Source organism: Macaca thibetana, chromosome 11 (assembly GCF_024542745.1).
Source record: "Macaca thibetana thibetana isolate TM-01 chromosome 11, ASM2454274v1, whole genome shotgun sequence".
Lineage (NCBI taxonomy): Eukaryota > Metazoa > Chordata > Mammalia > Primates > Cercopithecidae > Macaca > Macaca thibetana.
This window is the reverse complement of record NC_065588.1, coordinates 49,038,212-49,056,360: the sequence shown is the minus strand read 5'-3', so window position 1 is coordinate 49,056,360 and position 18,149 is coordinate 49,038,212. Positions and strand designations below refer to the sequence as shown.

The 18,149-nt window shown below is 50.0% G+C and overlaps 1 protein-coding gene across 1 annotated transcript; it reads left to right on the top strand.

The window, feature by feature from the left end:
* The first annotated feature begins 5,016 nt into the window (after positions 1–5,016).
* LOC126931599 (keratin, type II cytoskeletal 2 oral-like) lies at positions 5,017–16,974 on the top strand. The gene is made up of 11 exons (XM_050749994.1): positions 5,017–5,045; positions 6,431–6,491; positions 7,479–7,570; positions 7,908–8,063; positions 8,763–8,814; positions 9,335–9,458; positions 10,126–10,348; positions 11,032–11,066; positions 11,351–11,755; positions 12,750–12,842; positions 16,937–16,974. Exons 1-11 carry the CDS (start codon positions 5,017–5,019, stop codon positions 16,972–16,974), a joined length of 1,308 nt encoding a protein of 435 aa, XP_050605951.1.
* The last annotated feature ends 1,175 nt before the right edge of the window (positions 16,975–18,149 follow it).

The following is an 18,149-nucleotide window of genomic DNA, read 5'->3' as shown; positions in this document are numbered from 1 at the left end:
TCCTCTGGCCCTCGATGGGCTCAGGAGTAGAGGCTCAACAGGCAGAGCAGAGGTTTATCAGCTCTACTTTACGATGGTCTAAAAGGAGGCCCAGAGGAGCCTGGAGACTGGAACTTGGGGCTCTTGCCTCTGTCCAGCGTGCTTTCCTTGGCACTGCTCTGCTGGCCTCCTAGGGTGGGTAGGTCTGGGCATGTTGAAGAGGCTGCCTCACTCCCTGGGCCCTCTCCTTCTGGGCTGGGCCAAGTTTCGAGCTGCAGCTGCCTGGCCCAAGACCTTCTTTCCTAAATTTCAGATGCCATGAGGCTGGCCCTCTTCCGTGAGACTCAGCTCAGAGCTCACCTGGTATTGAAGAACAGTTTCTGGGCAGGCCCAGTGGCTCACACCTCTAATCCCAGCACTTTGGGAGGCCAAGGCAGGTGGATCACCTGAGGTCGGGAGTTTGAGACTAGCCTGGCCAACATGGCAAAATCCCATCTCTACAAAATTACAAAAATTAGTCAGGCATGGTGGCGGCTGCCTGTAGTCCCAGTTACTCGGGAGGCTGAGGCAAGAGAATCACTTGAACCCAGGAGGCGGAGGTTGTAGTGAGTGGAGATCACACCACTGCCCTCTAGCCTGGATGATAGAGCGAGACTCCATTTAAACAAAACAAAACAAAAACGATTTCTTATGGAACAGATTCCCCTTTGACTGCAGGGCACAGAGCAGGACAGTCTGCCCAGGGAACCAGAGCTGAGCTCCTCCTACCTCATGCCCAACCTGCCCCAGGGCCCCATCCATGTGCTCCCCTTGAAGCCTCCCATACACAGTTCTGCCCCAACTCTGCTCTCCCCACCTTCCCTTCCCAGCCCAGCATCATCTGCCAGCTGCCATGCCATGTACTGTTAAGCTCTGGCCTCAGCCCTGGGTGCTGCATTTGAGGACCCCATTTCCCTGAGAAGCTGGGACTGCCTCAGGCAGGTGCGATTGTTCCTCTGCCCTTGGACTCCACCGGTGAGGGCACCGCTGCCCCAGAGCAGACGGGCCTCGGTCGGGTGCCAGCCTGGGAGGCACAGCCATGGCCATGGAGAGGAGAGAGTGTAGGGCGCAGTGTCTTTCCTGGGGCCTCTGTGTCCTTAACCCCAGGAAAGGCCCATCTGGGCTGATTCTAGGGTTGGTGGCTCCCTGGCTAGCAGTGCACTCTAATTTTTTTTGAAGAGGCAACAGAAGACAATAGCTGGACTTTTCTAGTTTGCAGGTGTGGGAAATTGGTGGGATTTACCACTGCTAATAAAGAGATTTGGGATGGGTCCTCATTAGAGCCCCAACTTCCACCCTAATCTCTTTGGGATTTGTTCTTGATGTTAAAATGCAAACCGATGTCTTTGTGTATTCAGACTGGGCCAGGTCATTGGCAGCGTTCAAGGGGTGGAAACCAGAGAACTGTTCTGCAGAGTTCTCCTTCAATAGCAAGGATTTAAAAATGGCAAGTAGGGGACAGAAGGATGGTGGGAGACCTTTCCTCATTTGCTCCTGGGGCCTCTCTTGACAAAAGCATAGACCACACTTGGAAACCAAAACACGACTTGGATTTTGGAGTCAAGATCAGCCCCACAGGTGAGCAAAGACAGCGGTTTTATGTTATGTTGCTGACCCCCACCATCAGCACGGGCAGTGATCCAGATGGCAATGGGCCCAGGAGTTTCCAAATTGTTTTTAAACAGTAGAGTCTTTTGCTTAAGAGATCAGCGTGGAGGTGTCAGGATGGCAGTGGTGATGTGACCAGAACACTGCCCACTGCACCCCTTTCTCCCACTCATACCTCCCTTGAACCCTGGGGCTTCACTAGGTCCAATGTGAATCCTCCACTCAAGTCTGAAGCCCTCATTGTGCAGAGGAGGAAACTGAGGCCTGGCAAAGGGAAGAATCAGTGGCTGAGTTGAGTTGGGACCTGAGTCTCCTCTCAGTCTGTGCTCCTATTTGGATCTAGCTGCCGTATCTTGGTTTCTTAGGTCAGCAAGGAGTTTTGGGCAAGAATCAGGGCCCTGGGGGATGGAGTAGGCACGAACGTTTTGAAGGTGGTGAGGAGGACGATGCCTACCTGTGGCACAACAGGCTGCATGGGGAAGAGTGCCCTGGGCAGGGAATTGTGATGAGCATGTGCATCCTTGCGGGTGTGCCTGTGGTTCTGTGATAAGTCTGTTTTGTGTGTGTGTGTTGGTGTGAATTTATGGTGTGTTTTGCTGCTCTCTTTCTCCACTCAGTTCATTCTCTTCCATTTTACTTGAGGGTCTCTGTGACTTGGTGGAGAGGAACAGGAGCTGCCCTGATGTTTGGCAGGTCACTGGTTTGAACTTGCCCTTCCTTCAGTGAGCTGGCAAGGGAAGAAGGAGGTGCTGAGCGGTTAGGAAGTCAGACCTGAGCAAAGGGGAGAAGGTGAGATCAATGAGGGAAGGGTTCTTCTATGAGAATGGATCAGAGGGAATTGGAGGCCAGATTAGAAAAGGAAAAGGCAAGGGTCGTTTTAAAAGGGGCTGGCATCTGCAGAGGCTCATTTTCCAGCCTTGGTTTGTGCTGTCAGGATTGGTGTCATCAAAGGTAGTCTTTGCTGCCAAAGATAAGTAGAGGTAAATGTTACAAAAGTGAGTAACATTTCATGTCACACAGAACTTCTTCCAAATATTATGCCCCTAACAGCCTTAAGAAGAAGCCCTTGTTGTTCTTAAATTTTACTGGTGAAGATCTGAGCTTCCTAGGTGGCGGGGTTGGTGCCTCACGTGAGCTGAGGGAAGGGGGCCTTGGGAATCCTGGATTCATTTTGTTGTACAAGCTTGGAAGAGGAAAAACTGATGGTCTTTCTGGCCTGGACCAAGTGGTCCATCCCCTCCACCCTGCCCAGGCTGGCCTCAGCCCCTCTCTCTCTCTGCTCACCCTCTCCTAGGACACTTGGTAGTGACCTTGACTTCTCCAGCCATGCTCATTCCTGTCCTCGTCAGACTGACTCCTCTCTCCTACCTTGCAGCTCTCCCTCCAAGGCCCCTTAGACCCCAGTTCTGGGTGCCCCTGTGGCTGAGAACTTGCTCTTTTTGCATTCGTATGTGCACCTCCTCCCTGAAGGGTGAGGTCCCAGAGGCAGCTGCTGTGCATTCTCGAACTTCTGTTGCACCTTCCTCCTTGTCAGCCATGACACCACCTTCATAGCCCTCCCCCTTCCTCTCCCTTCTTCCTTGGAGTCCTTGCCTGGGTCCCTGACCCCACTGGGGCTCTGCACCCACCCTGGGAACCTCCTGAGGCTGGCTGGTCTGGCTGAGTGGCCGAGAGGCAGGGAAGTGCTGACCTGTCACTCTCAGCATGGGGTCACAGGTCTCTTGGGGATTAGGGGTTGTGTCCAGCCCTGCAGGATGGTCCCTCTCCCAATTTAAGGTTATTTCGGGTGAGTAACCTGGGAAAACAAAGCCATTTGGAAATTTGGAGGGATTATCAAGGTGTATTGTGTGTTTTGAACGTGACATCTTGCTGCCAGGCAAACCAAAGCTGCTAATACTTCAGTTAGGTGGCTGGCAACATCAGCCAGCCAAGCTCCCAGGCTGTACATAAGGGCCATCCCCATCCAGAACTTCAAAAGGCTTCTGAGTTTCCTCCAGCCTTCGGAGCCCACCCTTCCTTTGGAAGACCTTGCTGTCTGCCATGAGTCACCAGATAGGCTACAGCCAGCAGCCCTGCATGTCTTCTGGTGGGGCCTACTGCCAGGCCTTCAGCGGCCGCACAGCCGTGGTGTCGGGTCACAGCTGGATCAGCTCCATCATGTCCTCCTTTGCCTCCAGCTCAGGAAGGGCTGGTGGTAGGTGGGTCTGCTGCCTGTGCCATGATGGCCTTGGGGGGAAGAAGATGATCCCTATCAGTGAGGCTGGAGGTGGCACCTGGGCTGGTGGGTTCAGGGGAGCTGGTGGGTTTGGGGGGTCTGGTGGGGGATGATTTGGAAGCAGTGGTTTTGGAGGTGGTGGAAGAGGGATGGGTGGAAGCTTTGGTGGAAGAGCTGGGGGCTTTGGTGGAGGAACTGGAGGCTTCAGAGGAGCAGCCAGGGGTTTCTGCAGAGAAGCGGGTGGCTTTGGTGGCCCTAGTGGCTTTGGTGGCTCTGGAAGCTTTGGTGATCCTGGCAGCTTTGGTGACCTCAGTGACCTCAATGATCTAGGTGGCTTTCTGGGTGGAATCCAGGAAGTGACTGTCAACCAGAGCCTTCTGCAGCCCCTCCACGTGGAGTCTTACTTAAGTTTGGGCAAGTAAAGGCCCAGATGTGGGAGCAGATCAAGACTCTCAACCACGTTTGCCTTCTTCGTCGACAGGTGAGCCCATCTCAAGCCAGCTAGACAGTGAGGAAATCTGGCTCAACTGTGTTGGTCTTTTTCTCCCCTCTTCTCCTTATGAGTCTGAGGAAGTTGTGGGTTCACCCAATATGTCAAGCCCTCTGTGGTATCTCAGCAGTGGTGGGCCTGCTTAGTACAGCAGCAGGTGAGGAAAACACTGCAGCCCTCCCTGGATGGAGGCGCTGTCCCTCTGTGTGCCCCGTCCTGCGGCTCCTCAGAGGGGCTGCTGAGGCTGCTGCTCCAGGGACTGCTGGCTGCCATCATTGAGGTCTCCTAACCATCGCCTTCTGAAACTCAAACACAGAACTCCCCCTCCATCTCGGAAGACTTGCAAGCTGCTCGTCTTTGAAAGAGAGGCCTACTCTGCCGAAGCTGAATTTGTGTTTGAGGGATGAGTTGACCTGCCATCAGCTTTGCGATGTGAGATGAGGGTGAAGGGGCACCTTCTCCTAGGTGCTTCTCATAGGAAGATTTTAGTGTGAGGAGCTGCAAATGTTGAAGGCATGAGAGGCTTGTTTGCATGTATACATGCAAGGGCCTGGCTGAATGAATGGTCTATGTGTCTGCGTTCTGGATATTCCACGCAAGGGAAAACATGGCAATGACAGTGGTGACTGTGTGGTGTCTGGGCTTGGTTAGCTGCTGAGAGTGTCATCAGTACTCTTGGGGTACGATGTGTGGAGATCTCTTTGTGACCCTGGGGTAATAGGAGGCCTCACAGAAAGGGCTTGTAGTGATTCTTTGCAGGGTCCCATTTCCCTATGTGTCCTGGGGGAAGCTGAAGAAGTTAGTCTTACCATTGGAACATCACACCTTTTTAGAGGTGAAGCTCTTGAAAATTAAGTGGCCTTCTAGAGGTACCTAGCTGGTTCCCAGCAGACATCTCAGTGTCTGGATAAATTTATTTACGGAGGCTGGGTGCGGTGGTTCACGCCCGTAATCCTAGCACTTTGGGAGTCTGAGGCAGGTGGACTGCTTGAGTCCAGGAGTTTAAGACCAGCCTGGGCAACATAGTGAGACCCTGTTTCTACAAAAACTACAAAAATTAGCCAGGCATGGTGGTGCACACCTGTAGTCTTAGCTACTTGGGGGGCTGAGGAGGGAGAAACACCTGAGCCCAAGAGGCAGAGGTTGCAGTGAGCCAAGATCACGCCACTGCACTCCAGCCTGGGCAACAGAGTGAGACCCTGTCTCAAAAAAAATTATTTACAGAAAAACAGAAAGTGATGCTGAAAATGCAGCTCCTCCGCAGCAAGTGGGTTTGGCTGCCCAAGGTCTCAGTAGTAACCCTTATCATCCTTAAAGGGGGCTTCTGAGATTTTGGAATCCCAAGTGTCTAGCATAAGGCCTGACATGTGCTTGGTGCTCTGCAAATGTTTGTTGAATGACCAGTTGATTGATATTTACTCCCCTGCCTATATGGTTAGCCTTGAACTTTTGTGCAGAAATGTCTCATAGCAGATAAAAGTTTGAGACATCTTTAGCTAGTGGTTAAGTTTAAATGCAGGACTCAGGTGCATCTAGGATCTTTCTTGGGCAAAGGTCTGCTTGAGAGACATTTCTCTGTGGTTTTCTCTAATTCCCACCTGAGTGCAGTGTACCCAGGATTGTAAACATCTTCCTGGAGACTGCATCTGCTGTAGAATGCTCACTAAGTACCTATGGAGAGCCCATGGTGCTACTGTACTTGCTGTACACAGAGTTGGCACCAGAAAATTCCCTTGAAAGCTCTTGGCAGCTCAGCCATCTCCCTCTGGTACCATAAATAGTTGAAAAAAATAAAAATTTCTCCAGAAAGCCTTCTAGGATCAATCACAATAGAATCCCACAAGGAAGGGATATCTACTTCACTGTCCAATCATTATCATTATTATTAAGTGGTGCCTGGCACATACAAAGTGCTAGTAAATGCCTGTAGAATGAACTGGGTCTTACCTGAACCCAGAAGGCAATGCATTGGAAAGATGCAGGCCTTGGGCTAAACTGGTAGGACAACAAGCCCTGAGTCCATGTGATTCATGGGATGTGCTCTGGGGCCATGGGGATGACTGAGAGAAGGCAGACCATAGGTGACCTTTTTCTCACAGGTATGAAGATGAGATTAACAAGTACACAGCTGCAGAGAATGACTTTGTGGTCCTGAAGAAGGTGAGGGGCCCCTTCCCAGCTTCCAACCCCAAAGCCCTGCTAACCTGAGTGGTTTGAGGGTGGAGGAGAGGCTGTTGATCTGAGGACTTCTTGTAGGCCCTGCAAGTGAGGGCCAGAAAGAGGGAGGAGGCCAGACAGGGTTCAGGCCCCGGTGGCTCCCTGCCCACCCCTGCTGAAGGGTGTGAAGGTCCCAGCAGACTTTTGCCAAGTCCTTTCCTGATGGGTATGTAGGGTTTATGGATCTGATTAGGCCTTGAGTTGTGATTACAAAATGGACCAAGGAAAGAAATAATTTCTTTCTTTTTTCTTTTTTCTTTTTTTTTTTTTTTTTTTTTGAGACGGAGTTTGCTCTGTCACCCAGGCTGGAGTGCAGTGGCCGGATCTCAGCTCACTGCAAGCTCCGCCTCCCAGGTTTACCTGCCTCAGCCTCCCGAGTAGCTGGGAACAGACCTCGCCCGGCTAGTTTTTTTTGTATAGAGACGGGGTTTCACCGTGTTAGCCGGGATCGTCTCTCGATCTCCTGGCCTCGTGATCCGCCCGTCTCGGCCTCCCAAAGTGCTGGGATTACAGGCTTGAGCCACCGCGCCCGGCTCTTTTTTCTATTAGGAGTGCATTCCCAGGAGTTACTTAAAGAAAGAGACATTGAGTGTGGCAAATTTAAATTGTCCCTCAGACTCCCTTCCTCACATATTCTTCTCCCCTTGTCTCAGGGTAAGGGCCCCAGCCCCAGACGTCATTCTTCCTCTCGCCTTACAGTCTCTTTGTGCCCTTCCCTGGTGTGCGTTCACCAGCCCAGCCTGCAGAGTACTTGGTTTAGCAATGTTAGGGGTGCAGCTGCTTGTGCCTGGATGGGGTCTCCTTTCCTCTGAGTGGGAGCTCCCAGGGGCAGGGCCCTGTGGCCCCTTCTTCCTGCCCCTTTCCATAATATGCAGGACTAGACAGAGCCACAGGTTGTCTAGTCTTGACAGTGACTGAATTATCTCCCAGGACGTCGATGCTGCCCACATGACCAAAGTGGAGCTGGAGGCCAAGGTGGAGAGGATGACAGGTGAGATCAACTTCCTGACAGCCCTCTATGATGCTGGAAGTCTCCCTCATTGCCGTTCCTCAGGACTCACCTGCCCTGCCTCCTAGAGGAGGGCATTTAGAAGTCCAGCAGGACTGTGGGTCTGTCTGTCCTGACCAGAGAGACACCGGCCCACCCTTGTGGGTAGTTCTGCTCTCTGCCTGGACCATTCAAACCTCTGCCTCCTCACCTTCTTTCCTCTGTTGTAGAAGTGGCCATTGCCTTCCAGAAAAGCCTCTAGTGGTGGTCCCTCAGTCCTGAGCACCCCTTTCCTGAGCTGGTGGCTTCCCGTGCTCTGCTGGGCAGCCCGGTGTGGGTCTGCTCAGGAGATGGCACGTTTGCTTGGCCCTGTGGGAGCTGTCCCAGATGCAGTCAGACACCAGCAACATGTCTGTGGTTCTTTCCATGGACAACCACCACTGCCTGGACCTGGGCAACATCATTGCCAAGGTCCGCACCCAGTACGATGAGATTGCCCAGAGGAGCAAGGCTGAGGCCAAGGCATTGTGCTAGACCAAGACGGGTGACAGCATCATGTAGCTTTGGAGAATATTGCTCCCCCATCAATCTACCTAGACAGTCCAGCATATCACCCAGGAAGTCTTAGTGTATGTGAGTGTGGGGCGTGATTTCACTTTGTGTAGGTGCTAGGCCTGAGTGTCATGATGGAAGCACAAGCCCACAGCCCTGGTCATGTTCTTGTCCTCCTCATCCACATCTGCTTCTTGATGCTCTCGATCTCTACCCACAACCTGTGGATCATCCTGTTGAGCAGACCCTGCCTCCAAGCCATTCTTCCCACATCTCCATATGGCAGTTACCTCATCTTCCCACTGATCTGGTCTTATTAACAGAAAGCTTTCTTCCCAGTCAGAAAGCTCTGACTTTTCTCTAACCCAGTGCTTCTCAACAGAGGGTGGGGAAGGTACGATTTTCCCCCATGGGACATTTGGAAATATCTGCAGGCATTTTTGACTGTCATACCTAAAAATGGGGAGGGGGTACTAACTGGCATCTAGTGGGTAGAGGCCAGGGATGCTGTAAACATCTTATAATGCATAGGATGCCAACCTCTGCAAAAAGAACTATTGTGCCCAAAATGTCAATAGCACCAAGGCTGACAAATTCTTAACCTAAATCTTTCTTGCTGCATCCCCTTTATTGTTATTTTGTGTTAGAAACTCTTCCATTTCTCCTCCACAAAGGCTCTGCATCTACGTGCGCTTCTGGTTTGATCACACCGAGGTGTTGAAGCCAGTATCTGGAACAGCCAAGGGAGGGGGATGGACAAAGTCTAACTCCACAGGCCCAGGGAATTCTGTACATTCCCTCCCATTCCCCAAATCTGAATGAGACAGAAGTGGTCCATATACATCTGACTCTTCCCCTGGATTTTCTGCTGGTTAAGAAAGAAGCTGGCTCCATCATCTGGGATGTTTGCATTCAAGTGCCCACACTGTCACTCCATAGCTGGATGACTTTGGTCACGGAACTCAGGCAATCTGAGTCTCAGCTTTCCTTTTGTATAAGATGGGGATAATAATGCCTTTCTCATCAAGTTGTTGTGAGGACGAATGAGATAAAACAGAGGGTCTGGTGCACAGTGACTGCTCAACAAACAGTAGCTACTGTTCTGGAAGACAGGACTTCTGATGCAGGGAGAAAGCACTGGGTCTGCATAGGCCTGTGCTCTGATTTTTCCATTTGTGGTATGAAGGTGTTGAAGCAGATGACCTATAAGACCCCTTTTCTGGAAATGTGACTTTTCTGGACATAGCTCGGGGAGCTTCAGACCATGGCCAGCAGGCATGGGGATGACCTGAGGAACACCAAGAGTGAGATCATGGAGCTCAATAGGATGATCCAGAGGCTGTGGGTGGAGATTGAGAGCATCGAGAAGCAGATGGGGATGAGGAGGACAAGAACATGACCAGGGCTGTGGGCTTATGCTTCCATCATGACACTCAGGCCTAGCACCTACACGAAGTGAAATCACGCCCCACACTCACGTACACTAAGATTTCCTGGGTGATATGCTGGGCTAGCGCTGAACTAAGATTGTTATGTGGATTTAGTTTCTGCTTCCCTGGGACTTGAAGGTTGATATGGGATAGAAACTGAATACAGATATCATTAGATGGTTGGAGAAAGAAGTTGACTGTTGAAGACTGAATTGGGGAAGTAGCCAAGGAAGCCCACATCTAGATGGGCTAAGGCAGAGGGAAGGTTTCTCTGATAATTCATGAAGACTTCCTGGAGGAGGGAAATTTTCAGAAGATGCTCAGTTTTTTCCCACAAAAAAGGAGAGAGGCACAGGAAGGGTCTGGCTCCTCCTGAGTTGGTACAGCTCCTTGAAGCCAGGTGTTTCTAATCCCATTCCCTGGTGAGCTAGGACCTAGATCCAAGCCCAGGCTTCTCTGCTGACCAGCTGTGTAGCCTTTAACCCTAGTGCCTGGGGTTTCCTCACTTATCCAACATCAGGTAACACAGGGCAAGCACCAAGCACACAGGATGGGCCATCAGTGAATGACACTCGAATCTAAACTGGACTCCTGGCTCCCCACACTAAGAACGCCAAGTTGCAGACGACCATCGCTGAGGCAGAGCAGTGCCGGGAGGTGGCCCTCAAGGACGCTAATGCCAGGCTTCAGGATATCAAGTATGGACTGCAGCAGGCCAAAGAGGACCTGGCCTTGCTGCTTTGCACGTACCAGGTGCTGATGAATGTCAAGCTGGCCCTGAACGTGGAGACCACCACCTACTGGACCCTCCTGGAGGACAAGGAGTGCAGGTGAGAGTCCGTCTGGTTCCCAGGAGGCCCGAAGCCTGGGGCTTTCCTGCTTGAGCATGCTGCCAGGTGTGGGAGCTATGCGTGCTGTCGGAGGTGGCGGTGGCCATTGGCAGGCACAGCCGCTTATTCAGGGCTGGGAGATGCTGTCACACCAAGAAAGCTGTGTTTCCTATGCCATATGAACACATTAGCGCCTTACCTGGGGTAGTGTCCTATGTTTTAGCTATACAATGTATGTCTGCAAAGATGAAGGGTCATAGACATAAATGTTACTTCTAGGCCATTTCTTTATTACTGCCTTAATTGTAAGTTTTTGAAGAGTGGGTTCCCGTACACTGGCACATGGGTATAGGGCTCTGTCCCATGTGGGTTCAAATAGCCTTTGCTAAATGAAGAGTATCCTGAGGAGGTGGAGAGGATGGGTGGGTCCAGAAATGTTCTGTGTCTTCTGGTCTGTATCTCCTTGGGAGATGTCAGTGGAAAGAGTAACATTTTAACCTTACCCAAGAGAAAGAACAATGTGTTTTATGATTTTCTGAGCACTCGTCCAGCTTATTTCTCACTCTCTACATCAATCAGGAGGGAATGGGAGTGGGATGACCAAGGCTCTCCTTGCTGTTGACCTAAGGAAGGCCATTTAGGGAGAGGGAGGAACTGAGCGAACTGTCTGATCTTCCCCACAGGGTGTCTGGGAGGTACCAGAGTTCGGTGACCCTCGGTGAGTATTGGGTTATTTCTCTGGGAAGGGGCTGGAGGCCTCCGAATGCAGTTTCTCAAGCCATGTGCCAGCGCTGGTGCGGGGCCATCCAGCCTGCAGGCTGGAAGAGCTGTTGGTGGCGCTTTTGGAGACCTCCCCTCCCCTCCCTGAAGCCTGTCCTCCCCACGCCTTGCCGGATCTCCGCGGGGCGTCACCCTGGGGAAGACCTGCGGCCTGGGACTGTGGGAGGGGCTGGCGTGCGGAGCAGACACTGCCAGGCTCCCTGACCCCGACTCTCTTTGCAGAGATAGGTGCGGCGGCTGCGCCCTGGGAGGAGGAGCCGGAGCTGGGGCCCGCGGAGGTAGCGTGGGCCGCAGTGGCTGGGACTTGGGCGGGAGCTCCGCGGGGCGGTGGGGCTTCTCTGGTTCCGGGACTTCTGCGCCGCCAGCCGGGGTGGCGGCGGCGGCAGCAGCAGCGCGGCCAGCATCTCACAAAACTCCTCCCAGAGCCGGCGGTCCCGCCACAAATTCTGAACCCGGCGCCAGAGGCGTCCTTGGACCAGCCTCCTTCGCCCTCCGGCGGGCCCCGCTCTGAGCTCCCCCGCACCCCCGCGGGGCCCCTTCCCTCCGCTGCTTCTGACCTGTGCCCCGGAGCCCCGCATTCCCAGACGGCTGGCATCGCAGCAACCCGAAAGTTGTCGGGATGGATGAGTAGGCATAAACCCTCCTCTGCCGGACTCGGCGGCTCATGCCTGTAATCCCAGCACTTTGGCAGGCCGAGGCGGGAGGATCACTTGAGCCCAGGAGTTTGAGGCTGCATTGAGCTAGCATGGTACCACTGCACTCCAGCCTGGACAACTGAGCGAGACCCTGTCTTTAAACAAACAAACAAAATCTGAAAACACATCCACCCACACAAGGCAGTGCCCACGTTCTGAGCCATGTCACCGCTTGTGCCCTGAAAGTGCCCCCACCCCAGCCAATGTCCCACTGCCTTATGGGACAGTTCCAACCGGCCCATTCCTCTCCCTGTAGGCAGGGCCTCCCCGGTCCCCACTTCCTGCTGGTGCTTTGATTTCCCAAGACTGGCACTTGTCCCATCTTGGCTTCAAGAGAGGAATTCTCTGTTCTGTACAATCTTCAATAAAGTGCGTTGTTTCAGACATCATGGTAGAGTTTTCATTCTGGATTCCAAGTCATTAAGACTTTCTTTGTGGCCAGTGGGTCGTTCACAGTCCCTTTCACACACACAGCTCTGGTCTGAGCTGGGAGGGGGGGACCCTGGGGAGGAAGTACTGAGAGTTCCCAGGCTGGAGGGGCAGGGCCTTTTCACCCAGGAGATACTATGGATGACATACATCCACCGTCCTAATTGTTCAGATTTGAATTCACAAACATTTCATTATATTTGAAAAAAGTTGTAGGTTAGATTTCCTTGTTTTTCTAGTAATTCGAAATACGTCTGAAATTCTCCAGGAATCACAGCTAATTATAATCAAAGGAGTTGCTGGTAGTCAAACATTTTCAAAAGCAATTATAAAAATTCAAATGTTTTATGGCAAAAGTTATATATGCCGAGGATGTATGTTAACATGTTTGATATGATGTGGGGCAGAGCCTTCAAATATTGAGAGTTATGAGAACAAAGAACTTCAAATGGTCTAGTAACAGGTCACCCCCACCCTCATCCCTACCCCTACCGCAGATGAGAGCACAGAATCCAGGCAGATCCAGGAATACTTGGATAGAACAGAGGTTTGGTGCTGGGTATGGGGCATGCGAGTGGGAGAAGTAAAAGGTGAGCAAACATGCAAAGGCGTACATGCACGACAGCCTTCCTCGTAAAATACTAACCAGTGTGGGGGACTGAGGAAGGTTGTCAGAGACAGCGAGAAAGAGATAGTATTCCTTGATAACAGATCACAGAAACTCTTAGCTAAGTACACAAAAAGCTGAGAGAGATAGCCAAAGGCTCACCACACTAGAAAAACAGCACACAACTACAGCTTCAACAGAGAATGTTCCAGTTCTAAGGTGAAACATTTATCTGGGATAGTCTAAATCAGAGAGGAGGAAGCCTGGGAACTGTCCACTGCAGCTTGCACTGGGAGGGGCTATGGCTTCACCTCTCAAAAACAAGCACACTGTCCAAAGATTCTCTTTTCTCCATGCCCTCATTCTTATCCTTTATCTTTTTGATATAGCCATCCTAACAGGTGTGAAGTAATGTCTCATTGTGGTTTTGATTTGCATTTCTCTGATGGTTAGTGATGTTGAACACTTGTACACTGTGGGTGGGAAGGTAAATTGGTATAGTACGGCCATGATGGAAAACAGTATAGAGGTTCCTCAAAACATTAAAAATGGAACTACCATATGACCCAGCAACACCACATCTGAATATATATCCAAGAGAAATTAAATCACTATCTTGAAGAGACATCTGCACCTCCATGTTCACTGCAGCTTTATCCATGATAGCCAAGATATGAATTCAACCCAAGTGTCCACTGATGGATAAATGGACAAAGAAAATGTAGAATATATACACAATGGGATTTTAGTTAGCCATACAAAGGAAGAAATCTTGTCAGTTGCAACAACATAGACAAACGGAGGACATGATGCTAAGTGAAATAAGCCACACTTTGAAAGACAAATATTTTAGCTGGGCGTGGTGGCACATGCCTGTGATCCCACCTACTTGGGAGGCTGAGGCATGAGAATCACTTGAACCTGGGAGGTGGAGGTTGCAGTGAATATTTCAGCCTGGGTGACAGAGCAAAACCCTGCCCTATCTCAAAAACAAAACAAAACAAAACAAAAACCACAAAACCTTAGAATCTCACTACATGTGGAATCTAAGACAGTCAAACTCATAGAAATGGAGTGAAGGGTGATTGCCAGGGGTTGGAAGTAGGGGTGGGAGAAATGGGGAGATGTTGGTTAAAGGGTATGAAATTTCAGTTATGATGAAATTTTCTCTATGGTGAACAAGTTCTCTAAATGAACAAGAAAAAGCGAGCCCACATGTGCCTCTTAAGCAGTGAATGCAGCTTGGAGAGATTGTCCTTTAGCTTAATGACAGAGGAGATAATTTTGGCTTGTTTCAAACTCATCAATAATTGCCATGTTCCTTTAAATAGATGATTAAAGAAAAGCTTGTCTGCATCTTTTATATGATTTACAATATATTACGGGGTCACAGTTTCCTGCTTATGGCAACATTCTAATTTAAGGGAAGCTGGATGGAAAATGCAGTTTGGTTAATAGAAATTTGCTTTTGTCATAATATAATAATCGCTAAAGTGGATGATCTCTTGTTACTTGCCTGACATGTGCTGAGCTTTATCTGAATTAACCCATCCAATCTTCACAGCCCTGTGAGGTAGGCAGTGTTATGGCCTCTGCTTCACAAAAGAGGAAGTGAAAGCACAGAGAGATGAATGAACTCATCCAGGGTCACATAACTAGAAGGGATGGCACCAGGATTCAAACTCCAGCAGGCCTAACCTGAAGCCCTCCTAAATTGCCCCATAAAGCAGAAGATAAGATAGTACAGCAAGAAACTCTCAGGCTTTGGAACCCAGCTGCCAGGTGTAATCTGGGCCCACTCCTTACCAGGAGTGTGTGACCTTGAACAGGCTGCTTGGCCATCCTCCTGACCCCTCACACAAAAGTCATCAGTAAAATGCAGTTGTGTGGATGGAATCATGTCATCTGTTTAATTCTTGGCACATTGTAAGAGCTCAATAAAGGGTCATCACTGATTATGGCCAACATTTCGGGAACCTGTCTATTCTTTAAATGAAGAGAATAACACACTGCAAATTCCTTACGGTTATAAAGCACTGTAATCTCTCCCACCATGGTCAAGTGAGACATGAACCTGGAATTGATGGCAGGTCTCATATTACCCTCAGGGACTTGGGATGCTGGTCCCACCCCACCACTAACTAGCCCTGTAACCTTGAGACTGGCCCATCCTCTTTGATCCAACATATAGAAACATTCTTTGCCCAGACAGTGCCATTCCTCTGCTGGGACCTCACTGTTTCTTTTGGAATTCAATCCAAGTCTAACCTGTAGCCTTATTTTCCTTTGGGGCCACACCTGCCTAGCTGCTCCCTTTGCTTCAGAGACAAGAGAGTTGCCAGGCTGAGGCACAAAAATCACTTGAACCCGGGAGGTGGAGGTTGCAGTGAGCATTTCAGCCTGGGCGAATTATAAACAAATAAATGGTTGTATAAATAAATAAATAAATGGTTGTATAAATAGTCATGACTTCCAGCATGTTGGATGGAAGAGCTTTGGCATGCTTGGCACAATATTGTCTCTGGATCTTTGCCATGGGAATTTGCAAGCTGCCCTTAGTGAGGCCTCTAGACAATATCCAGGCCCAAGAGCACCTATTGGGTTTACCGAGAAGGAAGGAGACTGCCCGATTCTTATGTTCTAGGCAGACTCTGAGATTCTAGTTAAATGGATGTCAAAGTGGCATCCAGGCTAGTTTTGGGCATCAGGAGGAGCTTAAGGCCCTAGTTGTTGCCCCAAACACACACCCTAACCCAGAAATCAGAGGATTCACCAGAGATGTTCCTGTGTGCCTGGCACCACATTCCCACCCCTGCATTCAGGCTTGTTAGAGATTGAAGGTGGAACACCCCATACATCTATCTCTCCCAGGCTGCAGGAGAACAGAGGCACCTGGGAATTTCCCACAGGACTCCTTATTCTTTCTGAATTCAGAGGGAGGGGAAGGTAGCCAAGCTCTAGTTCTATCTGCACCACCAACTTTTTTGGGTAACTTTGGCCATGTCCTTGTCTTTGTACCCATTTCTTCCTTGTAAAATGAAGGACTGGGCTGATACTGTCCATCATATGTTTGGCTGTGATGCTCTTATGCAGGAAGAAGAGTGGGCCAAGGGTGGGCAAGCCAAGGCTAGGAGATTCTATTCAGTCACAAGAGGTTTCTCTCCTTGATATGTGTCACATCACTGCCTCCACTGTGCTGACGACAGGTCAAAATGCTCTCATTTCAAGGAGATTAAAGTCCACCATTCCTAGACCAGGGTTGCAGCTGTCCACTCTCTCCTTGGTGGGGACTGGTGAGTGAGAGTCTCCCTCCCTTCCTTTTTCTAGCCCCACGCCCCTGACACACCTCTGTGATATCCACTTCCAGACTCTGGGAAATGTAGGGTGAGGTGGGGGATAGAACTTTCGTAGCTGCTCCTGCTGGTCACACCAGCAGCTCTTCTGAACCCTGCTTCCAGCTGCTGTCTGGAACTGTGATCCAGGTGGCTGATAGTTTGCTCTGGGCCTCATCCTCTTGGCAGCCCTGGGTTTCAGTAACTGGGAGATTTACTGGGCTGGGGGAGCTGGAGCCTTCAACTAATTCCCCATTTTCTTTTAAGGTGGCAGGTGGGGAGAGGAGGAAGCGGGCACATCTTTCTCCAAGGACCCCATCTCTTCTGCAATACATGTAAGTTCCAAAGTGGGAATGCCTGGGTTCAAATCTCCATTCCTCTATTTTCATTAGTGTATTCTTGGACAAGATTCTTGTTCCAAGTCTCGCTTTGTCCATTTGCAAAATGAACATAGTAAGAATATCTTCCTTATGATGTTGGTATTTAGATTTCATGAGACCTTCCACGTTATAGACTCAGCACAGTGCATGGTCCATGGAAAGCACCTGGTGAAGTTCACTATTATGATAATGATCATTACTCCTATCTGTGTCCTTAGACTGAATGGAATCTCAAGAGGCCATTTCATTTGTCCTTCTGTTTCCTCCAGGCCAGTGGTCCCCAAACTTGCTGCACATTAAAACTACCTTTTAAAAATTCTAAAGTTCAGACTATAGCCCCAGACCAATTAAACTCCACCCCTTAGGTGTGGGCCCAGGCACCAGTGATTTTGAAGCTTTCTAGCTGATTCCAATGTGAGCCAGTTTGGAAACCGCTGCTGTCTGCAGTCTAACCAGCTGAGGAGTTTCTTTTAGGGGTAGTGATTCGTCCTAGGAACATTATTTACCCACTAATATTGATTTGAGTTGAAACACTTCCTTTGAGACAAGCAAAATCTCTCATGTTTCACTTTAAGTCATTTTTTTTTCTTCTGAGGAAGTAGAGAATAGCTATCACCCTCCACCAAAAGCTTGGTTAGTGAGTGTATTCCCTCTCCCCTCCCAAGCCCTTCAAGGGATGACAGCAGCCCAGCAGGGGCCATCAGCTGATGGGAGGTAGATGAGGATGTTGGCATTGGATGCTGAAAGCTGATCATAGACAGAGATCAAAGAAGCTTCCTAAACTCTGCTGTCTGGGACTTCCTTTTTTATTTTATCACAATGGAATACTTTCACATTCAGCATGAGAGTATATAGAAACCAGGTGAGTGCTGAACAAATTCTACTCAAAGACATTGCTGGAACCCTCTGTGACCCAAGCCAAACTCAGGCCTCAGGGTTTCCCAGTTGCTCCCTCGAGGCAAGGGGGCCTCTTCCTGGCTCCCCCATCCCACCCCTTCACATGCCCATTCCTTCCTCTAGGCCTTGGCACAAGCAGTTTCTCTGGTCCTTTCCAGTCCCAGTCCCTACTGTAGAGCACCCTCCCTACTGGCCTACAGTACATCCTTCAAGGTTAGCTTGAGCTTACCTTTGCTTCTGTGAAGCCTTCTCCAGCTGCTTCTCTTTCTAAAAACTCTCATCGCACTCATAGGTCTCAATGCTGTAGCCATAGCCACACAATAACACCACTCGTAAGAGCAAGCCTTTCAAAATATTTGTTGTCTTCAAGTGCTCTACTTAAGGGTCAGATGAACAGGGCTCAGGGAACTCAGTGATTAGTTCAATCATAAAACTGGTACATGGGGGAGCTGGGCTTTAACTTCAGGGGCACTTAATTGTGGGCCCCAAGCTCTTGGTTATCCAAGCTGTCCACGTGTCTTCACTTTAACTCAGTCAGGTAGGCCTTTGTTATTGGCCCACTCTGCCCAGCAGTTGCGAGAGGAAAGCTGCTCCTGGTCCATGAAGTTTTTTCCCAAAAGCAAGGAGCTTCCTATCTGTTTAGGTGGCAGTAGAGACAGATGTGAAGGGGTTAATTATGTG

Bases quoted from the DNA above. Each gene is read 5' to 3' on its own strand.
- LOC126931599 (XM_050749994.1), top strand. From the start codon at position 5,017: ATGTGTGGAGATCTCTTTGTGACCCTGGG. The intron at 5,046-6,430 runs GTAATAGGAGGC...TTTTTCTCACAG, and splicing joins GATCTCTTTGTGACCCTGGG to GTATGAAGATGAGATTAACA. The intron at 11,067-11,350 runs GTGAGTATTGGG...CTCTCTTTGCAG, and splicing joins CCAGAGTTCGGTGACCCTCG to AGATAGGTGCGGCGGCTGCG.